This window comes from Hyperolius riggenbachi, chromosome 1, assembly GCF_040937935.1.
Source record: "Hyperolius riggenbachi isolate aHypRig1 chromosome 1, aHypRig1.pri, whole genome shotgun sequence".
NCBI lineage: Eukaryota > Metazoa > Chordata > Amphibia > Anura > Hyperoliidae > Hyperolius > Hyperolius riggenbachi.
In genome coordinates this window covers 139,804,949-139,829,978 of record NC_090646.1, presented here as the reverse complement: position 1 = coordinate 139,829,978, position 25,030 = coordinate 139,804,949, and the positions used below count along the sequence as shown (strand labels likewise).

General features: G+C 43.1%; 1 protein-coding gene across 3 annotated transcripts in view; it reads right to left on the bottom strand.

Annotated features, from left to right (window-relative positions):
- The window catches only part of ZDHHC2 (zinc finger DHHC-type palmitoyltransferase 2), a 127,181-nt gene that overhangs the window by 53,999 nt on the left and 48,152 nt on the right, over positions 1-25,030 (bottom strand). For all 3 annotated transcript variants that reach the window (XM_068278621.1, XM_068278624.1, XM_068278622.1), the window contains exons 3-4: positions 21,016-21,110; positions 1,694-1,814 (exon numbers count right to left, since the gene is read on the bottom strand). In XM_068278621.1, coding sequence (XP_068134722.1) covers positions 1,694-1,814; positions 21,016-21,110 — 216 coding nt within the window. The remainder of the gene's footprint in view (positions 1-1,693; positions 1,815-21,015; positions 21,111-25,030) is intronic.

Sequence of the window (25,030 nt, the reverse complement as noted above, 5' to 3'; positions counted from 1 at the left end):
GTAGATCGGGGGACAGAGGGGGAGCTGGAAGGGGAGGAGGACGGTGCTGTGATATACAGTCTGTCATCAGAAATCAAATGATATAAAAAGCATATTGTTCAAAACGCCTTTCAGGGGTACTTTAAAGTTACAATTTGCAGCCAATTGGGGAACAGGGTGTAAGTGTCCCAACAACAGTAAAAGACAATGATTACCATTCATATAGACCGATACGTCCTGGCAGATCTATTCGGATGATAAATGGTGTTAGTCGTACTGATCAATGACAAACCATCACTCCATTCATGGTACTCACGTATGGCAAATTTTGCACTTCTGGATACTCATTTTTTTGGGCTTCCACTAACAATCCGACCAGCAGACTGTCATCGTGCCATCACTAATCATCTAGGATCTCTCGTTTTATAGCGATGGTGACCGAGTGTATGTACGAGCCTTAACTATATATACACTTTTATAGGATCTATACAGAAGTATAGATCCTATAAAAGTGTTGATCAGGTTAGGATGTACAATTGCTTTCTCATCAACTGCTACATTTAAGCCATCATCTATTCCAATACACGAGGTTTCAAAAATTCCACAGTCATAAAGTCCATAATAGTCCAGTACTGATCAATTACATGCAGACTATCAATTTGATCAAATGCAAAATCAACTGGGAACCAAAGAAAATTAGAGTTGCACTAGGCTGTAGGTCGATAATTGGAGTGATCGTTTTGTAGTCCATAAATTTCTACTCTCCGATTGACACTTCAATGCCATGTGACCCACCTAACAAAGCATACTCTTAAAATTAATCAACTGAGCAGTCATAAATATGACCTGTTGTATCCCTGATTTCAGTCTTATCTCCTCAAAACACTGGCAGTATGCAGGGAAGATTGAAGAACTAATTCTTTCCCCAGGTTGCCACACAGTCTGCACTACATGGAGTAGCACAGACAAATCTTTGCTTCCTGATTCAACTGGCTTCACTTATTATATGGATCTACCTTACACTTTCTTTGCAACAGTCAAATGAGAGGAAGGGAAAGGAAAAGGAAGGGAAGGAAAGGTGGAGGACATATAGAGTTCAGACAGTGAGGATAATGGTGGAATTAATCATTAAGCTGTCCCTGAGGTAATCACTCCACACTTAGGTGTTTTTACCTATTTTTCAAGATTATGCCATTTAAAAAAGTATGGCAAATTGCTAAACGTATGGGTAGAAGCAGCGTGTTGTGGTGTAAAATTAGCAAATGGAGAATCCACATAATATAGACATATGGCAATGGTAGGGATTAGATTGTGAGCTCCTTTGAGGGACAGTTAGTGACAATATATATATACACTGTACAGCGCTGCGTAATATGTCCGTGCTATATAAATACTAAATAATAATAATAATAATAATAATCCTTAAAGTTGGTCAATATGACTTTTTGCCCACTGCACTGGCAAATTGCTGCTGTTCGCTGGTGTTGTAACAAAGGTCACACAAGTCAAACTTGCAACCAAAACCAATGTTCTTGGTTTTATAGGATTTTTTTCTACATCTAATGACATACAGTTTGTTTAGATTTAGTCATTCACCGATGGCTTGATGACTGGAGGAAATGGCAGAATGCTAAATATAGAGCATTGTTGAAATCATTTGATCTTCTCTTCATGGACGGAACTGGAACTGTGAGATGAAGTGAACCTTCATTACCTCCTGACATAGTCCTGGTGTAGACAGGAAGGTCCTTCGCCAGTCTTCTAAGAACATCTTGCTGGGTTTCCCCCCTGGGTTCTCGTTCTATAAGCTCTTTGTCAGCATATGATAGATGAAACTAAAACACAAAAAAATAAATTACCGAACTTATTACATAAGTCATATCTATGATATCCAAGTGCCTTAAATGAAACAATATTCTATAAATCAGACTTATGCAAACATTTTCCAGCCACATCACACTGTGGGAGCCTTGTTGCATTGGGCTCTATTCGCAATCATTTTCTGCATGCGGAAATGCACTGAAATAAGACCATCTTGACATTTTCAAAATTTTACCCATGATCATTTACCACATGTGTAAAATTGTACGCATTATTTACCCGCATGCGTAAAAAGTGACATAAAAGTTTGCAAAAGTTGGTAATTCCTGCAAAAAATTAAAATTCACAAACAAAAAGGGGAGCATTATTTCTGACTTAACTACCGATTTTATATCACCTACTAGTACTTGTTGATATATTTTGCTTCCCATTGACTTAAATGTAGTTTGGAGCTTTGAGCTTGAGTTTGCTGGACTTTAACCACTTAGACTGTGCAGCTGCCGCTGCCTGCCGTTACCCCCCCCCCCCCCCCGTTGATTAATGAATGGGAATATAATTCCAATCCACCGATCTAAGACCCCTGCAGAAAAACCGACGCTCTCTAATCAGAGAGCGTGGTATTTCTGCACAACAAAAAAGTTTCACAGCCTCCTTTTAGTTCCTGGTAGCGTGATTGTATGCTCCCGGACTGACTGTGGCCATCTTGTGGCCAAATAGTAAACTACAACCACATACATTTTTTACATTACATTATTTTACAATTAAAATTACCTGTCCCCCCCCCCCCCCCCCACACACACACACACCAAAAATTACCCAAATATATTTTTTAATAAAAAAAATTACAATTAAAAAAAAAAACAAAAAAAAAAACATAAATAGTTACCTAAGGGTCTGAACTTTTTAAATACACATGTCAAGAGAGAGATCTTATTATATTTTTTAAAATTATAAGCTTGTAAATAGTGATGGACGCAACTTGAAAAAATGCACCTTTAATTCTAAATAAAATATCGGCCGCCATACATTGTGATAGGGACATAATTTAAACGGTGTAATAACCGGGACAAATGGGCAAATAAAATACATGAGTTTTAATTACGGTAGCATGTATTAATTTTAAACTATAATGGTCAAAAACTGAGAAATAATGAATTTTTTCCATTTCTTTCTTAAAGCGGAATATAACCCTGCATTTCAACTTTGCTCTAAAACATTATTTACACACAGAGCTTTGAAGTTCCGTGGATAGAAATGCAGACGCATCCGAAGTTTAGATAGATACATTTAAGTAAACACAATGTAACAAGTGTGGAATGTGACACACACTCTCTGACTGTGCAGGAGCTGGAGGACAGCCAGAGAGTGTGTAACATTCACCACTTGTTACATTGTGTTTACTTAAATGTATCTATGTAAACTTCGGATGCGTCTGCGGATGCGTCCACGGAACTTTAAAGCTCTGTGTGTAACCCTTCCAATGCTGGTCTAGTAATATGCTGTAAATAATGTTTTAGAGCAAAGTTGAAATGCAGGTTTATATTCCGCTTTAATCTTCCAGTTAAAATGGATTTAGAAAAAAATAATTCTTAGCAAAATGTACTACCCAAAGAAAGCCTAATTAGTGGCAGAAAAAACAAGATATAGATCAAGTGTGATAAGTAGCGATAAAGTTATTGGTGAATGAATGGGAGGTGAACGTTGCTCGGATGCATACGATTTTCAACAATGTAGGCTGAAGTAGTTAATATTTTTTTTTAACAAGTTTTTTTTTATGCCACTTTTTTACGCATGGTTTCCGCATGCTTACTATGTAATTACTCATGTTTCCCCAATTTTTTTACGAATTGTTCCCCCATGCGGGAAACATGCGGAAAATTTGAGTGAATGTGGAAAACAAATGTGGAAATTACCACTGGCGGTAACATAGCGGTCAAAAATCTTTTACCGCATGTGTGATTGTGAATAGAGCCCATTGTGGGAAATAACAGCTGTTTACAGCTGTTTTCAACTGCCAAAAAAGCAAGCAGCATCTCCTTCCACTGACATTTGCCAGCAGTAAAAATGTCAACATGTGATAAAATGTCAGAATGTAAATCAGGGAAAGATTTTACAATGGGCAAACACTGACTAAATCATTTATACATAATTATTGTAAAAAAAATAAATTAAGCACTTTTTTAAATTACATTATTTTCAGTGGAGTTCAGTGGAGAAAAGAATGGAAAAGGGAGTATAGAGTAGAAGAAAAAAAGGAGAAAGTAGATTAGCTGGGTTGGCTCTGAAAGGAAAGCTTAATTACGACCCCAGGCAGTGAAATAGTAAGAAATTAAAACTGAAAGGGAATACCACCCCAAATCTTATTGAAGTGATCAAGTTTATCTCTTAGACCCCTTTTACACTAGGCAAGTTTCATTAGTTGCGTTACCCTTTCTGCATAAAGGGTAACACAACAGCAACGAAAGTCTACGGTGCCTAGTAGACTTACTCAGTTGCATCGTGCACAAAGTTTCCAATCGGCTGCCGAACCACTGCAAAGTCAACAGTGCGTTACTGTTGGACTTCCGCGGAGACTGAGTGGTGGCAGAATGCATGGAAGTCAATGGGCAATGCAGAAATTTTAAATTTGCTGGCAGCAGTGCGTTGCGCATGCGTGGAACGACTCAAATATGACAGGTAGCCAGGAATCTCAGTAACGTACTTTCTGTCCAGCAGGGAGTACATCACTGGGAGAGGGGCGGTGGTGGGCATGCAGGGGTGGCGCTATGCATATGAGCCTGTCGGCACAGTTAATTGTTCCATTTTGTAAAACCAATGAACCGTCAATAATTGCCCCATACGACAGGCAGCCCCAACCTCAGCCAATGTGCATGAATTAAACATCTATCTGCCCTGAGGTAATAGTTAAGCATCCTCTGAGCAGGAAATTTTAATTTAGGTGTAGATCTACCCAAAATACAGATCATGGGATCCAGTGGAACTGTAATCTCATGCTGGGAATACACCATACTTTTTTTTCAGCAGACTAGATGGTTCAATAGATAATTTACGACATGTCCGATCTTATTTTCAACCATTTTTCTGATTGATTTCTCATAGAAGTAAATGGAAATTGATAAGAAAAGATAAGAAAATTGATCATAAAATATGATCGGACAGTAAATCGACTGAAAAATCTCAGTGTTTTCAAAGTATCAGTATGGATTTTAGTTTCAAAAAACCTTTATTATAAAGTCAGTAAAAACGGTACATATTTAGCCAAAAGAAGTCGACACCATCCAACATGGGTGGGGCGACTGCATATGAAAAAGTGTACAATATTACAGTCGTTATATACTTAAACTGTATAAGGTACATATAACAAGGTTGTTTAACAGCGATGTCATCAGTATGGATTTTAATTGAATCTATAAGGGCACTTTTCCACTAACTGTGATCTGATTCAAAAAGCAGATCATGCGTGACGTCATGTATGGCGCGGCGCACATGCAGTGAAGACGGGGAAGGAGGCGGCCAGCGAGAAGGACCCAGCATGTAGCGGCAGGGAGCGGCTTTCCATGAGGTGCATGGAAGGGGATTGCGGATGCGCGTAAACTATCGGTAACATGCTGCTGATGTACCGATCTTTATTTTCATCACAGGAGGAACAGAGGACCCAGCGGCGGCAGCAGCTTCACCAAACTTGACTTCCAGAGGGAGAAGAGGATCGCAGCTGGAGAGAAGGGGGAAAGGAGCGGCGCGGCAGGATGGGTAAGAGCTTACGTGCGCACTCTGCACCCATTTTTTTTGTATCTTTGGCATATAAGATGCACCCACTTTTCCCCCCTGTTTAGGGGAAGAAAAAGTGCGTCTTATATGCCGAAAAATACGGTAATTATTAACTGGCTACTAGCTTGACTGGGTATGAAACGGCATCCCAGACGGTCTGGATATCTCACAAGTAAAGTCTTGGCAGGTGTCAGAATCCGCTCTGCTGGCCTTGATTCCCTGGACTGTTTTGTTTCCTATGCAGGTTGCATAGTTCAGTCCAGGGAAAAGAGGCCTTTTTGTCAGTTTGCAAGGCTGACTGATTTGCATCTACTTATGTTGCAATCTGCTTGTCTACTTCCTTTGAAGGTTTCCAGTATAAATGTCACTTCCTCCCAGAATTCCTTGCTCGTCATAGGTTTTGTTTGGTGAAGACTGACTTTAGAGCCTCAGCCTCTTTGTACCTTATTGAGAATGTTCTAGTGTAGTTAATTCTTGGGGAGTGCATTTTGCACTCCTCTTAGTGCAGTCAGGTTGTATATTATTTGTACTGCCTAAAGCAGGCCATACACTGGCTCGATTCCCGGCCGTTTCGACAGCAGATTCGATCCTGGGATCGAATCTGCTGCCAATCGTTTGCGGTAAACGCAGCTGCCGATCCGATTTCCTCCCGAAATCGGATCGGTCCGTCGATCGCGCCGTGCGGGAAATTACCCTCGATCGCCCGCGGGTAAAGTGCGCGTCGCTAGCGGCGGCCGATCCGATCAAGTATACATTACCTGAGGCTGGCTCCCGGGCGTCTTCTCCACGCTGCACGGCTCTGTTCCGGCTCCATCCATCCCGGCGCTTCCTGTGTCACTGCAGTGACCAGGAAGTTCAAATAGAGGGCGCTCTATTTGAACTTCCTGGTCACGGAGTAACACAGGAAGCGCCGTAATGGAGCCGGAACAGAGCCGTGCAATGCGGAGAAGATGCCCGGGAGCCAGCATCAGGTAATGTATACGGGGGGGGACAGGCGGCAGGAGCAGCTCAGCAGATGGTGAATCGGTTTCAGGCTGAAATCGATTCACAATCTGTTTGCAGTAAAGGCAGCCATACGATCCCTCTCTGATCAGATTCGATCAGATAGGGATCTGTCAGCTGGTCGATCTAATGGCACATCGACCAGTGTATGGCCACCTTAAGTCTTGTTTTGTCTTGTCCTGTTCTTGCGATTGTACTATCTCCTGCGGTGTAGATAGTAAATCGTCCTGTCCTGTTCCTAGATCGCATTTGCTCTAGCATTAGAGGCGGTGGATCTCCCTTGTCTGAATCTTGGAGTATAACCTTAGCTGTGGGTGCTACTGGTTACTCCTTCAGTCTGTCTTGTCTGGAACGAACGCTTGCTGTTGTCTGGTGTGAGACAACCGATTAGCAAGCGTTCCCGTTATCCGTTTGTCTTTGTTCTCCGTTTTAGTCAGGGTTGGTACGTTTTGTTACTGTTGCGCTTAATGTGCGGTGACCGTACGATTAACGCGCTTGTCACTGTTGCGCATAACGTGCGGTGACCGCGTTTAGCCAGTTCATTTGTTATTTTCCTTGGCGTTCAGATTGTAGTTATTTGCTGTGTCTTCCTTACTCAATTCATGCTCTGTCTTTGCTCAGTCTTGTGTTGCTGATAGCAATCGCCTCTCTTGCGATTAGCTTTCTCACTCTGGTCTGTTCGGATGTGATATGTCTACCGTCGCTGGGTGGCAACTAGATTGGTAGACATTCACATAGTCTGTCTCTGTTTTTGCTTTCTTCTGAGTTGCTACTTTGTTGCCCAGTCTTGCTTAATCGTGCAATTTCAATCTGGCATCTGTGGCTGTACAGAGGACTTATTCCTCTGTACTCCACAGCTCCATCTGCTGGTTGGAATTCTCCTCTACAAATATGTACTGGGTGCTCTGCCTCTGTGATTGTGGTGATTTCCTTCTGCTTCAGCGCACCTGGTGTGCGCTGACTGGAAATCGCCCCCAGATCATTACAGCAGGGCACACCACTCCATTAAACAGTACACAGTCAAATAGTTTAGCAAGTTCAAAATAATATTGCTCACCTAAATATTGTAAAGAATTTGAGAATTCCCCCACCCACTGTACATAATATTAGTGAACACTGTACAATCACAAAATATGGAGACGATTTTTTTTTCTATTTGACAAGGCAAAGATAACTATAGCCTAGCCCTGGTACTAGACTATGCTAGATAAGTGAATCATACTTGAAGATGTTCTAATGTTAGTATAGTAAAGACAGCCACATGTGATAAGCTTGCATTATCTGAATGTGGATCTTCATTGGCATAGTGAAGGAATACCCTCGTGGCCAAAGGGAAGGTTGGTGGAGAACTGTGCCATTATGTGGGTGAGAGGGACTACAAAATTATGCTCAAGAATGTGAAGGCTAAGCTTCAGCAATATGTGAACCCAGAACTACCAGAATAGCAAGTTTGTTTACGAAGAAGCAGGGGAACCAGAGATCAAATTGCCAACTTAAAGAGGAAGCAAGGGAATTTCAGGAAAACATTTACCTCTGCTTCACTGTCTATACTAAAGCCTTTGATTATTATGGCAAGTTCTTAAAGAGATGCATCATATCACCTAACCTGTCTCCTGAGAAACTTGTATGGAGGTCAAGAAGCAACTGTAAAGAACTGAACATGGAACAACTGATTGGTTTAAAATTGGAAAAGGAATACGACAAGGCTGTATATGGTCACCCTACTTAATTAACTTATTTGCAGAGTATATCCTGAGAAATGCTGGACTGTACGAAGCAAACACTTGAATTAGGCTTGCTGGAAGAAATATCAATAACCTCAGATACATAGATGATACTACTCATATGGCAGAAAATGAAGAGTAATTAAGGAACCTACTGATAAAGGTGAAAAGGGAGAATGCAAAAGATAGCAATAAACCTAAAAAAAACTAAGACCATACAGAGGGGTAAGGAATAGAAGCAGTATCAGACTTCCTGTTCTTGGGCTCAAAGTTTACTGCAGATGGAGAATGCAGCCATGAAATTAAAAACATTTACTCCTTAGATGGAAATCAATGACAAACTTGGTCAATGCAATAAAAAGCAGAGATGTCACCTTGTCAACAAAGGTTTGTATAGTCAAAACAATGGTTTTTGTAATTTATAGTTGCGAGAGCTGGACCATAAGGAAGCCTGAGTGCTGAAGAATCATCGCCTTTGAATTGTGGTGCTGGAGAGTTCCTTGGACTGCAAGAAGATCTAAGTCAGTCAATCCTTAAAAAAATAACCCCGACTGTTCATTGGTAGGAGCAATGCTTAACCTGAAATACTTTGAACACATAATGATAAGGCAGGATTCATTGAATAAAATCCTCATGCTGGGAAAGTTCAAAGGCAAGAGGAGGAGGGGATGGCTGAGAATGAGATGACTAGATAGTATCATGGAAGCAACAAACATGAGCTTGGACAAGCATAAAGCGGACCTGAACGTCTTCTCTTTCAAATGGGCCTATCTGCCATCTCTGCCATGGCAGTCATGTGACACAGGGGAGCGATCAGATTACAACTTGTGATTAGACACAAAGGAGGGGGAATTAAAAAGGCTAAACTCTCTAAATAAATACAGGGTGCATTTCTCTATGTATTTCTTCAGTCCTGTGCAAGAGTTCAGCTCCACTTTAAGAGGCAGTAGAGGGAATAGGGGCTTGGCAAGCTGTGGTCCATGGGACTGCAAAGAGTCAGACTAAACTGAATAGTGACTGAACAACACCACATCGGTGTCGTTCAACGAACTAATGATATATTAATTCTCGGAATAAATTACAATAGTTAGAAATCAGGTCAATGATTTCTAACTGTTGCTTAGTAACATAAGCAGCAAAAACTGTTGTACGTCAGAGGCTAAGAAACTGATATTCAACAACTCTACTACATCAGCAGACGTATTTTCTGGAGAAGATCAGGTTTCACCCTCTGGCATCAAAGGGCACTTCCTATCAATGTCAGGATGATTAGAATACATCTCACCATGGCAAACACGTGTTAAACGCATTTCATTCACTTAACATGAGGAGAACTTTAGCCAACAAGCAATCAATCGCTCCTGTAATTCACTTAATGCAGCATGGCGCATGGCTGATAATATTAGTCTTCTCTTTGGCAGGTCCACGCAGCAGAAAGTGAAGATTTGGAAGCTCAGCGGTTTTTGTTTCTGGCATCCGATTCCAATTCAGCAGGCAGAGTAAATATTTAATGCTGGCTGAGCATTGCTCGATGTCTATTTAATTCAATGGGGGAAAGCTGATTTAAATATCAAGCTTCACACTACGACTCGCAACACTCTAGGCAACATCCAGTTTGAAAAGTAAACATGTCCTTCCGTGTAAAGACAGCAGTAACAGAACACGGGAGATCCTGCAGAGGAACTGTGACAGCTTCGCACACAGCCTGCCTCACAAGGTCAGCCACAGCTTGCCGATGTAATACCATCAGCTCACCTGAAAGGGGAAGAGTCTGTCTGCTGCACCTCTGCAGAAATAATGGAGGAAGGGAGGACAATGACAGCATTAATAGTCAATGTACAGTTGCCTGGATTCCAGGATTCTCCAAAAGAGACTCTGCATTTACAAAACATCTCTCTTAAAGGGACACTTAAGGCACACACAAAAAAAAAAAAAAAAAAAAAAAAAAGGAGAAGAGAAGAGTTTTACTCACCTGGGGCTTTTACCATCTCCCATGCAGCTGTCCCGTGCCCAAGCAGTCTCACTCGGATCCTCCTGTCCCCGCCAGCAGCTATTTCCAGTTTCAGCGACAAGCCCAACAGGCCTGGGAACGCGAGTGATTCTTCGCCTTCCTGGCTGCATTAGCAGTATAGAGGGCGCTATTGTGGCCAGGAATGCGTAGAATCACTCGCGGTCCCAGGCCTGTCGTCAAAACCGGAAGTAGCTGCCGGCGGGGCCAGGAGGATCCAAGCGAGACTGAGTGGGCACGGGACAGCTGCAGGGGGCTGGTAGAAGCCCCAGGTGAGTAAAACTTTTTTTTTTGCCTTAAGTGACCCTTTAAAGAGGAACTATCAAAGAAACTGTCCTTCTGTAAACCCCACATACCTATAAAGCTTTTAGCCAGCAACAATAGAAAGCTTTTCAGAGGTCTCTGATGACAGCCTGTGTGGAAAAAAATGCTTTGTTTATAAGCTCAGGTTCTAGCTCAGGGCTAGAGCTGTACCGTGTAGATAGGTTCCACTTCTTTGTCATTATTCACAGAGGAATAATTTACTGTTTGTTTTGGCCCTGCATACACACAGTTCATATACAGAGAAGGATCTGAAAAGAAGGACCTGTACTTTTTCCTTACTTGGATACTTCCCCACCCCTATTCAGAATGAGCTCTTCCTGGCTGTAAACTCTGTTTACGCTGCATGAGGCAGAGAGAGTGCGACACAGGAACACACAGAGCTACAGCTGATGAGTTATGTACACACTATTTGAAGGTATATATTTATGCGTTCTATCATTCTGAACACATTTTACTCACAGGATTACAGCCAGTGAAGATTGTTTTTGTACGCTGGATGTTCTGGACACAGTCCTCCATAGTAATGCCCACAGTGGAAACTGTTCTTTGTAAATGTCATATTTTCTTCACATAAAAAATGAAAAGATAAGAAAAAAGCCTTTGTATTGCTATTTGCTAGTAATTACTGGAAATATATGTGGCATTTAGAATTTTAGTTAACTTTGATAGGTGTCCTTTAAAGAGGAATTTTAGTGAAAGGGGAAAAAAAAAATCAATACATTGCAAAGTGAGTAGTCACAAAATAGAAGAGAGATCAAAAAAATGATTGATATTCCCCATGTAATTTGTTCATGTTGGTTGTTCATGTTGTTTGATCCACAATGAGCCTGCACATAATCATCTTTACTACTGGCAGACATGAAAAAAAATTTATATATATAATATAACACCAACTGCCATTATTTATAACCACACCCACTAACATTGTGATAAGCAAAAAGGTTGTTTTTTATGGATATTATACATATGCACAAAGGGAGATACTAGTTGCTTGGCGGTTCGGAACAGCTGTTATTTCCCACAATTCAACGAGGCTCACACACAGCAACCTTGGTCCTGACATCACACTGTGGGAGGGGTTTCACCACAATATCAGCCATACAGACCCCCCTGATGATCTATCCGATAAAATATATACTGTAGATTGCTCAATAGGAAAAGGGGTATCAGTTACTGATCGGAATGAAGTTCAGTCCTTGGTTACAGTTCCTTTTTAAATCTTAGCATCTAGCTTCAGCATTTGATTTTATCTTAAATCTAGGGAATAAAATGGAAGCAGAGCCTTGGGAACAATTGTTATGCATGGCAAGAAAGAGGTCACTTTTACTCAGAATAATAATGCGATTCAGTGATGTGGACGCAATAACTCTGCAGCCCAGTATTCTCTGGAGTGATGTTCATTTTCCAGTTTCATTAGCATCTAATGAGGTCTTGTCTGTTCTACATGCGTGTTCACGATTTATTACACATGCTATTTCTCACAACTGTCCTGTGAAAACAGACTGCAGTTTCATGGTTTCTTTAGTTAAAAATCAGACCAAAGATTCTAATGAAGAATTACCCCAAGAAAGGACTTTAGGACCTAGTGTCCCCATGCCTTCCCTGAATTTCTTACAGCATACACTTAAAGGATACCAGAATCGAACGGTTCTACGGTTCTGGTAAAAATGATAGCTGCACTGTGTAGGGTGTAAACAGCACATACCAGCCTCTACTCCTGTCCCCCTCCGTCAGCCGCCGTTCTTAGTGTATACAGTACATGCCGGTGTCCAGCGACTTTGTTGAACTTTGACCTGGACATACTGTGCCCAGTGTGCGCTGTATGTCCTTCCCTCTTCACTCCTGGCCGGCGCATAGTGCGAGGCTCAGAAGCACGCTGACCCCTCTGTGCTGCGTGCGCCTTCCACTAAACCAAGTGTCACATGATTAGCATGTGACGCTTGGTTTAGTAGAGCGCACACGCAGCACAGAGGGGTCAGCGTGCTTCTGAGCCTCGCACTACGCGCCACCCAGAAGTGAAGAGGGGAGGACATACTGCGCACACAGGGCACAGTATGTCCAGGTCAAAGTTCAATAAAGTCGCCGCACACCGGGATGTATACACTGAGAACGGCGGCACACAGAGGGGGACAGGAGGAGTGGCTAGTATGTGCTGTTTACACCCTACACAGTGCAGCTATCATTTTTACCAGAACCGTTCGGTTCTGGTATCCTTTAAGTAGCAGCCTATTTGTGTATAGGCCGAGGTCTCCATTTTACCCCACTAAACAGATAAAAAGGATGAACTTCATATAAACTAAGGAGGTCTTTTTTTCATCGAGTACGTATAGCAGTGATGCCTGTTCAATTTGACGCAGTTTTCATGCCAATAGATACAATGTCAGTAAAAAATAGTATTAATGATATTTTACTGTCAACTTATCCAGTACCCAATTCTCACATTAGATCTCCCACGTAATGCCTAACACAAACCCCTCCCCCACATCCGGCACCCAAAGTAACTACTAGTCAAAGTACTAGCAGTTTGGCTAGGGATAGCCAATCGGTAGCTGAACTATTAGCCAGTTTGCTAGCATAGGGCACCCAATTCCCCACTTCAGCGCTGTTTAACCGTAATTTAACATTGTGCGCTATTACACGGCCACTGAACCTAGTTGCCAGTTCACTTTCCGTTTTCTATTGCCTTAATTGTGCTCTACCCCATGATAGTGCCACTAATATTTTCCCACCATCACTGCCAGTCCTCTTGCTGCACTTGTCACCCTGGCACTGGTCATGCTGCCAAAGGTCCATCCACCAGCCCCCCCACCATGTGAAAATGGCACGTATGGAGCACACTACGGAGATGGGTATAAGGACTTTTTCTGGCTTCAATACTTTACCTGTATGTAGACCCTCAACAAGCATGCAGATCAGGTGACCTGAATGAAATCAGTTTAGATAAGCCGCATGCTTGTTTCAGGTAGGTGATTCAGACATTACTGCAGCCAAAGAGATCAGCAGGACTGCCAGGCAACTGGTATTGTTTAACTCCTTCATCACTACCAGCAGTCTCTGCACCCTTAAGGACCAGAGACCACTAGTACCAGAAACCAGCGCATAACGATGAATCGCCGCACATACCAGCCACTACCGTCGTCCCTGCCGCACACCCATCGCCTCAGGCCACCCACGTCCCTATGACGGCAGAGCTCTGTCAGACGGTCAGGAGCAGTTTTCATTGGCTCATGACGGTGTGATCAGTGTAAGCCAATGAGATTTGCTCACATTGATGACAGGATCAGGAGCCAATAAAATCGGCTCCTGACCGGCTCACAGAGCTCTGCAGTCATAGAGACAGCAGGGCGAGTGAGCTGCAGCAGGAAGAGAGCGGCGTGATCGGCGGGAGCAACGAGAGCGGCAAGACCGCACAGCAGTGAGGTGAACCCTAAGCCCTGGCAGGAATAACAGCATCAAACCATGGCGTAGATTTCAATCACCATCGCCCGGAGGCGGTCAAATGGTAATAAATGTGGTAGCCTCCATACCCTTCACGGTTCAGGTTTCCTTTCAAGGACAACTGTAAGGAGAGGGGTATGAAGGCGGCTCTATTTATTTCTTTTTAAACAATACCAGTTACCTGGCAGCTCTGCTGGTCTATTTGGCTGCAGTAGTCTCTGAAATACCTGATATGCTGCATGCTTGTTCAGGGTCTATAGCTAAAAGTATTAGAGGAAAAGAAACAGCAGAATAGAAAAAGAGATACTGTAAATATGGCAGCCTCCATATCCGTCTCACTTCAGTTGTCCTTTAATGCAAACATGGTTTATTACTATATATTACATTCCGCACAACAGGCATAAAACACAAACATGAAATAAAGATTTTCATTTTAGAAGGTAAGAATGTACAAGTTGTTATTACAGTGACTTTGCTACGCAATGTGCTGTTTTTTTTTTTTCTTTTTTTTTTTATCATTACGGTATTTGACGTTTTGTTCTGCATTAAGCAGACTTCAAAAAAGACGCTCCTGTCCGTTGTGTGCTGTGACACAGAAAGGAAGCAGGTTTCAGATTGAGGGTAGACGATTTGTTATTTAGAAATGGAACAGCTGAGCAATCCTTTCTTGCTACATCAAAGAGAACAAATATTGCATAAATTGCCTCTGGAAAGAAGAGAGAGCGCAGAGCACACAGACAGGGAAGACTTCATGCAAACACTGCCAGCTCCACAACCGCTCCTACATCACAGGGGCCACTGCTCAGCTGTGCAATACAAATACATGGCAGCGATCAAATCCCAGCACAACAATAAAATGTTGAGAAAATACACCATGGCAAATTAATACACATCGCTTCCTACAACACCACTCACAAGTCTGAGCTGCAACCCTGCTATGCAGAAAAATCAATTTGTTCTAAACATAAGAATTTGCTTGGCTGCTCAGCAACAAGCGACAGAAGTGATCATGTAGACCTGGCTTTGATTTAAAGGGAACGTGCAGTGAAAGGGATATGGAGGCTGGCATACTGTATTTATATCCTTTTTAAACCAAGCCTGAAGCAAAAAAAAACTTGTGATATAATTAATTGTATGTATAGTACAGATAATGAACAGAACATTAGTAGCAAAGAAAAGAGTCTCATATTTTTATTTTTAGTTATATAGCTTTTTTTTCATTTTTTATAACACTGCCTCATTCTGTCATATTTGCAGTTTACAAACCATACTCTGTCTTGTATGATCTCTGGTTTCCTTTAAAAGACAAAGAACCGATACTTACCCAGGGCTTCCTCCCGCCCCAACACTTGCGAGTCCCACGCCGTCCTCCCGCGATCTGCCGTTCAGCCGCAATCAGTCCCGGTAAATGCTCCAGTCCCGTCAGTCTGGGTCTTCTGTGCATGCGCGGGAGGTCTGCACATACGCAAAAGACCCAGACTGGACGCAACAGAATATTCCTGGGCCTGATCGCGGCTGAACGGCAGACCGCGGAAGGACAGCGAGGGACTCACCTGTGATTATGGGGCGGGAGGAAGCCCAGGGTAAGTATCGGTTCATTGTCTTGCTTGATCTCTGATACACTTTAACTGCTTTAAGACTGCTCCACGCCAATGGGTGTGGCCGCAGCGGCAGACAAAGGACCTCCTAACGCCAATTGGCATCAAGTCCTGGGGCTGCAGATTGCAGGAGATCGTGCGCATCTCCTGTACAACTACCTTGTACAGCACTGTGATCCAAAGCAGCGCTGTACTGGGGACAGCCATGTGACGTTCTGAGACCGCAGTCTGTTTGGAATTGCTGCATGCTTGTTTCAAGTGTGTGATTCAGACACCATTAAAGACAGAAAGATCAGCACGATGGCAGGCAACTGGTATTGTTTAAGTTTACTTCAAGTTCTACTACAACGTTCTAAACATATCATCTAATAATTTAGTACAGAGTGCTCAGATGTATCCTTTTTGTGTGAAATGAGGCTTCTGCATCTAATAATTCTAGCTTGAAATTTTGATCACATGACCAGAGTACAGTGGCTCAAATTTCAGGCTCTGTGGGTGTAGCTGCTGCCTGCATTGCATTAACCTCACTGTTCAGGCAGCATGGGGCAGATATAAGAAGAGGCCACTGACTGGGATTCTGTTCAGGTATTTTACAAGTGATTATTATTTGTCACCAGCTGATCAAGGAACTTCTACATATAATAGCCACTGCACTGCTACACAGGTCTACACATATGTGCCTAGAATGGGTGGGGCTACAATCACCACTATTTCTCTAACCTTGTACAAACAATTAGGCCCTTTCCCACTTGTGCGTTGCTTGCGGATTACATCTTCAGCGACGGACAGTGATGCAATCCAGAGGGACATTAGAAGTGCGTAGCCTGCACTGTCAGATGTTTCCATCCATGCATTGTGATTCATCGCAGAATCATGGCATTATATGGTTGCTGACAGAAGTATGCAAATGCATTGTGACTTTTATTTACTTTGTTTAAAGAGTTCCAGATTCTTCCTTTCTCAACCTATTAGTAGCTTCAATAGAGTTATCTCGCTTGAGATAAGTGCTTTGCTTTTGACCTCAGTCAGCAGAAATCGTTGTGCTGTAAATTCTTGGAATGCTTTGATCTCTCTTTCTGCTAGCAGAAAATATAGAAACTAAAGGCAGAAGTCCTCTATGATTGTCTCACAATGTCCCCTAGTGACAAATGTCTATAAATACACATTGCAGCAGTACTGATTAGAAGCAAGGAAATATAACAAGAAATAAAAGAAATATGCTAAAATAAATTTGCCTGGAGCACTTTCAAGCCTCTAAATTGTCTCCTAAAATTAAAGTTAATTCTGCTGGGCTAAAAGAATCATGAAGTTAGAAGAATATAGAAGGTGCAACCACTGTCTTCCTTTTAAAAATATACTGTTACCATGGCTATTGTGCTGGTCTTCTTTCTTAACCTCCTTAGTGGTAACCCTGAGCTACGGTCGGGGCAGAAAACTGCAGCTCAGAGCGGTGACCCCAACCTGCACTCAGGGTAGCCTCCGGAGGCTCTATGCAGAGCAATGTGAACAGTGGGCTCTTGAACTCACCTCCCGGGGGATCCCGACGTCGGCCGCCATTCTTCTTCTGCTCCTCCGTGGCTCTGCTTCCCCCCGGTGAGATCGCCGTTGGTCGAGCTGGCAATCTCCCTTTAGGGTTGCAGCGCCACCCTAAGTACGGAGGGAAAACTTCAGATCTGGAGCCCAGGGAGGCGAGTAAGTGCTGGGCTACTGCAGATCTCCCTAGCGGCATGATTTTGTTCCAGGTTTTAGGGTCTGAGAGCATGCAAAAAATTGCACCATTTTTAGACCCTAAAATCCGGAAATAATCATACCGCCAAGGGGGTTAAATGCATTCTCACTCACTGACTCAGAAGTGCAGCCAGTGTTCTGACTTCCCCTCTGACTCAGCTAACTGCATGCTTGCTGTTGTGGTGTGACTTAGACAAGACTGATGCTAAAATACTAGCAGAACAGGCAGCTGGCTTGTTCTTTTTTCAAAAATGAGATAATGCGGCAGAGTGCTTACTCCTTTCAGTTTATATTCCCTTTAATAAACTATGATGCTCCATCTTGGATACATCAGTGTCCTTATTGTGTTCTACCCTAAAGAGGCTCACAATGTGCTTTCTGTCAGGAAAGGCATTATTTGTCGGAGCAGAACAATAGTAAAAGGCCTGCAGAAACTCAAGACGCCTGTGGATAAAATAATAATTAGAAATAGATGCACAAATTTGTTGTCTCTACACTCAACATACATTGGAAAATAATTTTATGGAGAAATACACATTGCACCCATTTTAAAATATTTTTGTTGCAAAAAAAAAAAGTCTGTGACATTAAAACAAAGCCATATCGGTCCTTAATAAAACAAACCTTAGATTGTCCATGTCAGGCAAACCACAGAATTGTGAGCGGTGAAATTGTCACACTCCCAAAAGTAAAGAAAATGCTTCGGCATTGAGAGCTGACACTAGTCAAGTGGTTAGGCAATACGCTGCAATAAAACAAGTCACATATTGCGCTTTTCTCTTGGTGGACTCAAAGCGCCAGAGCTGCAGCCACTAGAGCACACTCTATAGGCAGTAACAGTGTTAGGGAGTCTTGCCCAAGGTCATCTCACTGAATAGGTTTAGGCTTACTGAACAGGAAGAATCAAGATTTGAATCCAGGTCTCCTGTGTCAGAGGCGGAGCCATACAGCCATACAGAACTACCAGAGGCGGGACAAGATCCTCCAGCATCCAAGGCTGAGACAACAAAGTGCACCACCCATTCCTCCCACACCAGCCGTCACACACTGATTGCTATTAGACTAAGAGGCGGCCCAGGGCCCCGAAACCCCAAACACCTTAATCTCTAGTTATCTGGCTTGCAGTTACTGCCGTGTATCCCCTTTCTTATTTCTCTCTTTTTTCAAACACAATAGGGGAATGATATCTGAGTGAGTTGTGCGCCCCCTCCTACAGTGCGCCCTGAGGCTGGAGCCTCTCTCGCCTCTTCCTCTGACCGGCCCGGAGAACTACTTGCACCGGAACTTGTGCAATTCAGATCGCTGACATGAAAGGCATATCATCTGTTCTCATATGACTTTTTTCAATGTCATCTCATAAACCAACAGATTCCTGATTCTAAACAATGATTTTCAGCAAGCGTTTATCTATATGCATATTTACAAATCCAGTCATGCCAAAGTGTTGTTTTTTATTATTATTATTAGCATATACAATATTCTTAATAGATTATATTTTAGGTTCAATATAAACATTGAATCTACTGAAAATATTTAAAAGCTATAGCATTTATCAATATTTATCGATATTATGAAGAAAATATTGATCTGACATGCATATACTTTTCCCAATAAATGTTGGCAGGAGAGTCTGGCATCTACTGGAGCAAAGTGGCTGACTAGGTAAACAGGAGTCCATACGCTGTCCTCTCTGGTATAAGTCTGAAGTCAGGCCAGCAGGAAAGCATGACTCAGGAGGGAAATAGCCAGGATGGATAATTTGAGCAGCCAAAAGGCGTAGTTCAAATAACCTGCACAATTCAGGACTTCAAAAGTTGGACTTCAATGCAGTTTTCCTGTTAGGTCAGGTGTAAGGTTATCACACTAAAATGTCAATACATATTTCTGTTAAAGAGGAACTGCAGTGAAAATAATGTAATAGAAAAAGTGCTTAATTTGTACAATAATTATGTATACATAATTTAGTCAGTGTTTGCCCATTGTAAAATCTTTCTTCTCCTTGATTTACATTCTGACATTTATCACATGGCGACATTTTTACTGCTGGCAGGTAATGTCTGTGGAAGGAGGTGCTGCTTTTTGGCAGTTGGAAACAGCTGTTATTTCCCATAATGCAACAAGGCTCCCACAGTGCGATGTCCGTACCTAGGTGCTGACATCACACTGTGGGAGGGTTTTTTACCAAAATATCAGCCATAGAGAGCCCCCTGATAATGCATTTGAGAAAAGGTAACGTTTTCTCCCTGGATGCATGGATGCACTACAGGTACACTTTAAAGGCAACACATGCAAAGTGACTCTACAGTTTATTACAGAAAAGGGAAACCGAGAGCCCAATATAGTGTAGTAAGTACTGTAATAAATGGATATTTGAAAAGAGTACAATAGATATACTCACAAAACAGGGTTACCTCCAGGCAACCACTGTATAGGCAGGTGAGGAGATTATCCTGTCCCAACTCAGGAATAAGAAGTCTGTAGACAGCAAAAAGGGGTATCCCCCTCCACCAAGGGTGGATAGTAAGTACTATGTAGAAAAAACAGAGGCGCCAGCAGGATAAAATCAGGCAATGAAAAGTTTAAAAGTGCTTGGGAGGCAGCGGTGGACTTACCTCCTGTAAGCAGACTCTAGAAACTGTCAGTTCAAATAAATACATTTTATTGGCATACTCCAAAGGGGTCATTTTATTGGCATACTCCAAACGCGTTTCACAGGTATGAACCTGCTTCCTCAGGCAATAACCTAGTAGCATACAACAGCTTAAGGTCCGGATAACAACAGGCGCCACAGAGGCCAAGAGAACCAGAGACAAAAGAAAAAAGTTGTTATACATACCTGGGGCTTCCTTCAGCCCCATCAGCCTGGATCGCTCCCAAACCGCCTTTCTCCGCTGCCTCTGTCCGCCAGTACCGTGTCCCGTCCTTACAGCCAGTCGATACAAGCGCAGTGCGCTCCCTCCGTACTGCACAGGCGCATGCGTACAAAGCCGGAGGGAGCCCCTGCGCATGCGGAAGACTGGTCGCGTCCGGCGGAAGTGACGGGACCCGGTACCGGCAATAGAGGCAGCGAAGGACGGCGGCATGGGAGCGATCCAGGCTTATGGGGCTGGAGGAAGCCCCAGGTATGTATAGCATCTTTTTTCATTTTTTTAGAGGTTGTTCGTCTCTGGTTCCCTTTAAGCTGTTGTATGCTCCTATATTTCCTGAGGAAGCGGGTTCATACCTGTGAAATGCGTTACGACCACTTTGGAGTATGCCAATAAAATGTATTTATTTAAACTGACAGTTTCTAGTGTCTGCTTACAGGAGGTAAGTCCACCACTGCCTCCCAAGCACTTTTAAACTTTTTATTGCCTGATTTTATCCTGCTGGCGCCTCTGTTTTTTCTACAGTTTATTAGTCAGAGTGAGAAAGTGCAATTCCCTTCACAATGCCTTGTTTCCAAACTTGTTTATCTCTAATGAAAGAAGCAAATGTCTGTTGTCATACTGTATGTGGACACCCTGGGAAAAAGAAACCACACTGACTTCTGTTACGCCATCTTCGATAGCATGACTATACAGTGTATTGTTTTCATGACAGGAGTTTATTCACACTGCGAATACTGATGGTTTGAAGTTCTTACCTCTTTAGAAGGATTCATTGGCAATGTGAAGATTGTCTTCCAGTAGGACCAGACAAACAGAAATATAAAGAAGTGATACGCCATCAGGCACAGAACTGGAAAAACAGAAGTAGATATATTATTAATAATATTATAATTGATTAATAAAGTGCAAACATCTTCTGTATTTCTCCTGCTGTGCCATCTCAGAATTCTATTTTTCTCCAGTTTGTAAACTAGTCTACTAATGTATAGTGATAAATATTGCTGCATAGTGTGTTGGTAGTTTATAAATAATAAAACTAATTATCATCCATCAGCAGACACAGATCTTAAAAACCACTTAACGACCGCCTAACGCCCATAGGCGTCGGCGGGTCGTTAGTAGTATAGCATGGAAACGGCCGCTCGATCGAGCGGCCTTTCCATGCCAGTTCACGGAGACTGCCTCCGTGAACAGTGTGCGAGCCGCCGATCGCGGCTCGCACGCATAATGTAAACATGCGGGGAAGGAATCCCCGCTGTTTACATCACACGGCGCTGCTGCGCAGCAGCGCCGTGACGTAGATCGCCGATCCCCGGCCTCTGATTGGCTGGGGATCGCCGGCATCTGATAGGCAGAAGCCTATTCTATCAGGCGCAGGACGGATATCCGTCCTGCGCCGCACACAGGAGAAGGGAGAGGGAAGGGAGAGGGAGGGAAAGCAGGGGAGCCCGGAAAGCGCTGCGGAGGGGGGCTTTGAGGAGCCCCCCCCCCCGCAAATCAATAGTAGCCGGCAGCGATCAGACTAATATATCAGACTACTATATCAGACTACTAATATCACCCACTTGAGCCATAGGGAAACATGGACATTACCTTGTACATCATTTGTCCTTTCAGTTATAACTGACAGCAACTTATATATAACTGACAGCAAATGATATACTTCAGTTCTGACAAAATCTTGTCAGAAGTGGAAGAGCTCACTGTAAAAAGAAAATGGTGAGCTTCTGAGAGGATGGTGGTGACGGTGAGGTTAGTATGTAATATTCATTTGCAGTTACATCATGTGTTTATTTTAAATAATTTTCCTCGCTTCAGGTTCCCTTTAAAGAGCTGATGTCGCACGCGACTGCCTTTTTTTCCTCCACAAAAGGTGGAATTTCACTTTAATCTCACCAATTTAAATTTGTCTTCAGGTTTACTCTAAATCTACATCAGAATGGCTGGATAAGGTGGCAGAACAGAGGAAACCTGCAATATATCCCAGAAACTGTGAGACAGATGTTGTGACAGTGTTACATAGCTGGGTCCAGATTCTGTTCTGTCGGAAAAGCTAATTCCCCAGCATCTGCTCAATGGGATTACACAGCCATGATCACACGCATGTAAGACTGCCAAACCAGCAGCCACTTAGAATGAAAGATGCTAAACAAAACTGCATGTATAACACATGACTGTATTAGTTGAAATGTTGGAAGTTTTTTTTTCTTGTTTTCCTTTTTAACCTGAAATAAGTGACATAGGTTCATACTACAGGGAAAAAGGCAAAGGGGGCATTTGCAGGGGTGCCCAGCATAATTTAGCTTTAAGGGTTATAATGAGGGTGGGGGGGGAGGGTTGCTGCAGGTGTTGTCAGAGGTCGTCAGAGGGGGGGGGGGGGGGTTGCCCACACTTGCTTACATGGGGTATATAGAAACTGGAGAGGGTAGATATGTGGAACACAGGGCAGGGGGGGGTCCATGGTTCTAGTTATTTTCCTAGATGACACCATCCTGCACTGATAGAACAACATTATTTGGGTATGCAGGACATGGGACAGACAGAAAATCCACAGCTGGTTTGCTCGCTCCAGAGGAAGATGAATTATCCCTTCAGTAGGGAAACATTAGATAATAGAGTCTGAATGGGGGTTCACATACCCCCCACCCCTTTCCGACACCTTTCCTCGCCTTAATTGGCGCAAGGGTGCTTTGCCTGCTCCCGCACCAGGTTGGTTCACTCAGGTGCTCAGCGCAGCCGCTCGCTCTGTATGGCACACCTCTGCTCTGTACAGCTCCTGATGTAGGTCATGTGATACTGTACTGCAGTGAACAGTGGACCAACTATGCGCTGCAGCAGATAAAGCTACACTTTTCTACACTGCCAATGGGAGCTCAGAAAGTAATAAAAGTCTAAGAGAAGAACTGTAGTGAAAATAATGTAATGAATAAAAGTTGCTTATTGTATGTAGTGTATGATAATCCACACACCACCTAGCATTTGGCTGCTACATTAAATGTCACAAGTTTTATTACATACCCACACTGGTGGTTTATGGTAAGCCCTCTCCCACACTGTAAGGCGAGTTGCTATAAGAAGCCGCCTAGCCAAGTTGGGCATATTGTCTTGTTATTCTAACAAGGATGGATGCTGGGATCATTTTATAATTTGCATTCTGATACCAACACGGTTTGCTTACTCATGTCTGTCTGCTTCTTATTATTCATTGCTATGGCAGTGCTGTGCATACAGAACATTAGCCTTCTATCAAGCAGGAGTGTCCAAGTACCAAAACACTGTCTGCCTAAACAGTTTTGTAATAGAAGATCCCTGGCCTTTCAGTAGTGTTAAATCACAGTATCCAGCCCATGCCAAAAGTGTGTGCATATAAAAGATGGGTAAAAAAAAACTCGAACACACACAAAAAAGTGAACTAAGAGCTTAACGCAAACCGGTACTTTTTTTTTTATAAGTTTTTTTTTTTAAAGTCAAGATACTTACCTCAACAGAGTGAAGCCTCTTAATCCTCCACAGGCTTCCTAGGTCCTCCTGAAGACCTTCCTATATCCTCCAACGCTGAAACGCCCTGGAAGTTTGCTTCTGTGCTCCTGTCTGCGATTGAGTGCAGCCGCATTGCGCCGGATGCGTTGTGCCTGTGTAGTAGCAGAGGCGCTTGGGCTCCTCAGTGCCACTGATTGTCCAGAGGCCCCATTTGGGGCACTTTGTTACCTTCAGGTACACTTTAAGCTTTGCATTCAGTGAAGGTTGGTGGAGCAATCCCGAAATCAATCTATAATGATTAGATGGGAAATTGTGATTGATCGGATGCTGTAGATCGACTGCCCATAGCATTGCACTGCGTAGCGTGCATTCCTTAGCAATGGCCGATCCTTTCAAATACTGCGTGATAGTGATGTATCGTGACCACAATAGCTAGCGAAGTATCATGATATGTAGAGCGCGTAGCATGCCCGAGGTATGTAATTTAATATGCATGCGGAAGAAGATTTAACTCACACTGTTTTAGCGCATTAACAACAATGATTTAAGCTGATACTGTCACAGTTGCAATTTTAAAACCACACTCGGTCTTTTAGGCTAGTTATACACCAGGACGTTGCGTTTAGGGGACGTTATAGGGCACATAACGTCCCCCTAACGCAACGCCTGGTGCTTTCTGGTGTGGACGTCGGAGTGAGCCGTGTTGTGCAGCTCACTCTGGCGTCCGTGATGCCATGATGCGTACTCTTGAACGCATGCGGCATCAAGTGGTCCCGCCCGGCCAATCGCCGCACAGAGCGGCCGCTCCAGGAAGTAAACACTGCATGTCACTGAGTGCAGTGAATATTAATTAGCCATGTGCCCAGCCGCTCTCCCCTCCTCCCCAACATGACTGAGCATGTGCAAACAGTCTAACGCGGCTTAGCCGCGGAGAATGCACAGCATGCAGCACTTTGCTGCGTTACAATGTAACGCAACGTGGGCAGTGTGAACAGCCCACTTGTGTTACATTGCTGTGCGTTGGGGGAGCGTTACAGGCTGCACTAACGTGCGCCTGTAACGTCCCTGTGTGCAAGAAGCCTTAAGCTATAAAACAAAGCAGAAATAATGACCCTTTGAATATTCCTGCAGTAAAAACTTATCTCTTTCACTGTTTCTTGGCTGTTTAAGTGCTTCAGAAAAAAGGACTGTATTCGACCAAGTTGGGTGGAATAGCTCAGAGAAGGTGTTTTGCATAGATAACTGAAGTTTTTTAACTCTTCCTGTACTTCCTGTACTGGAAAACAATAC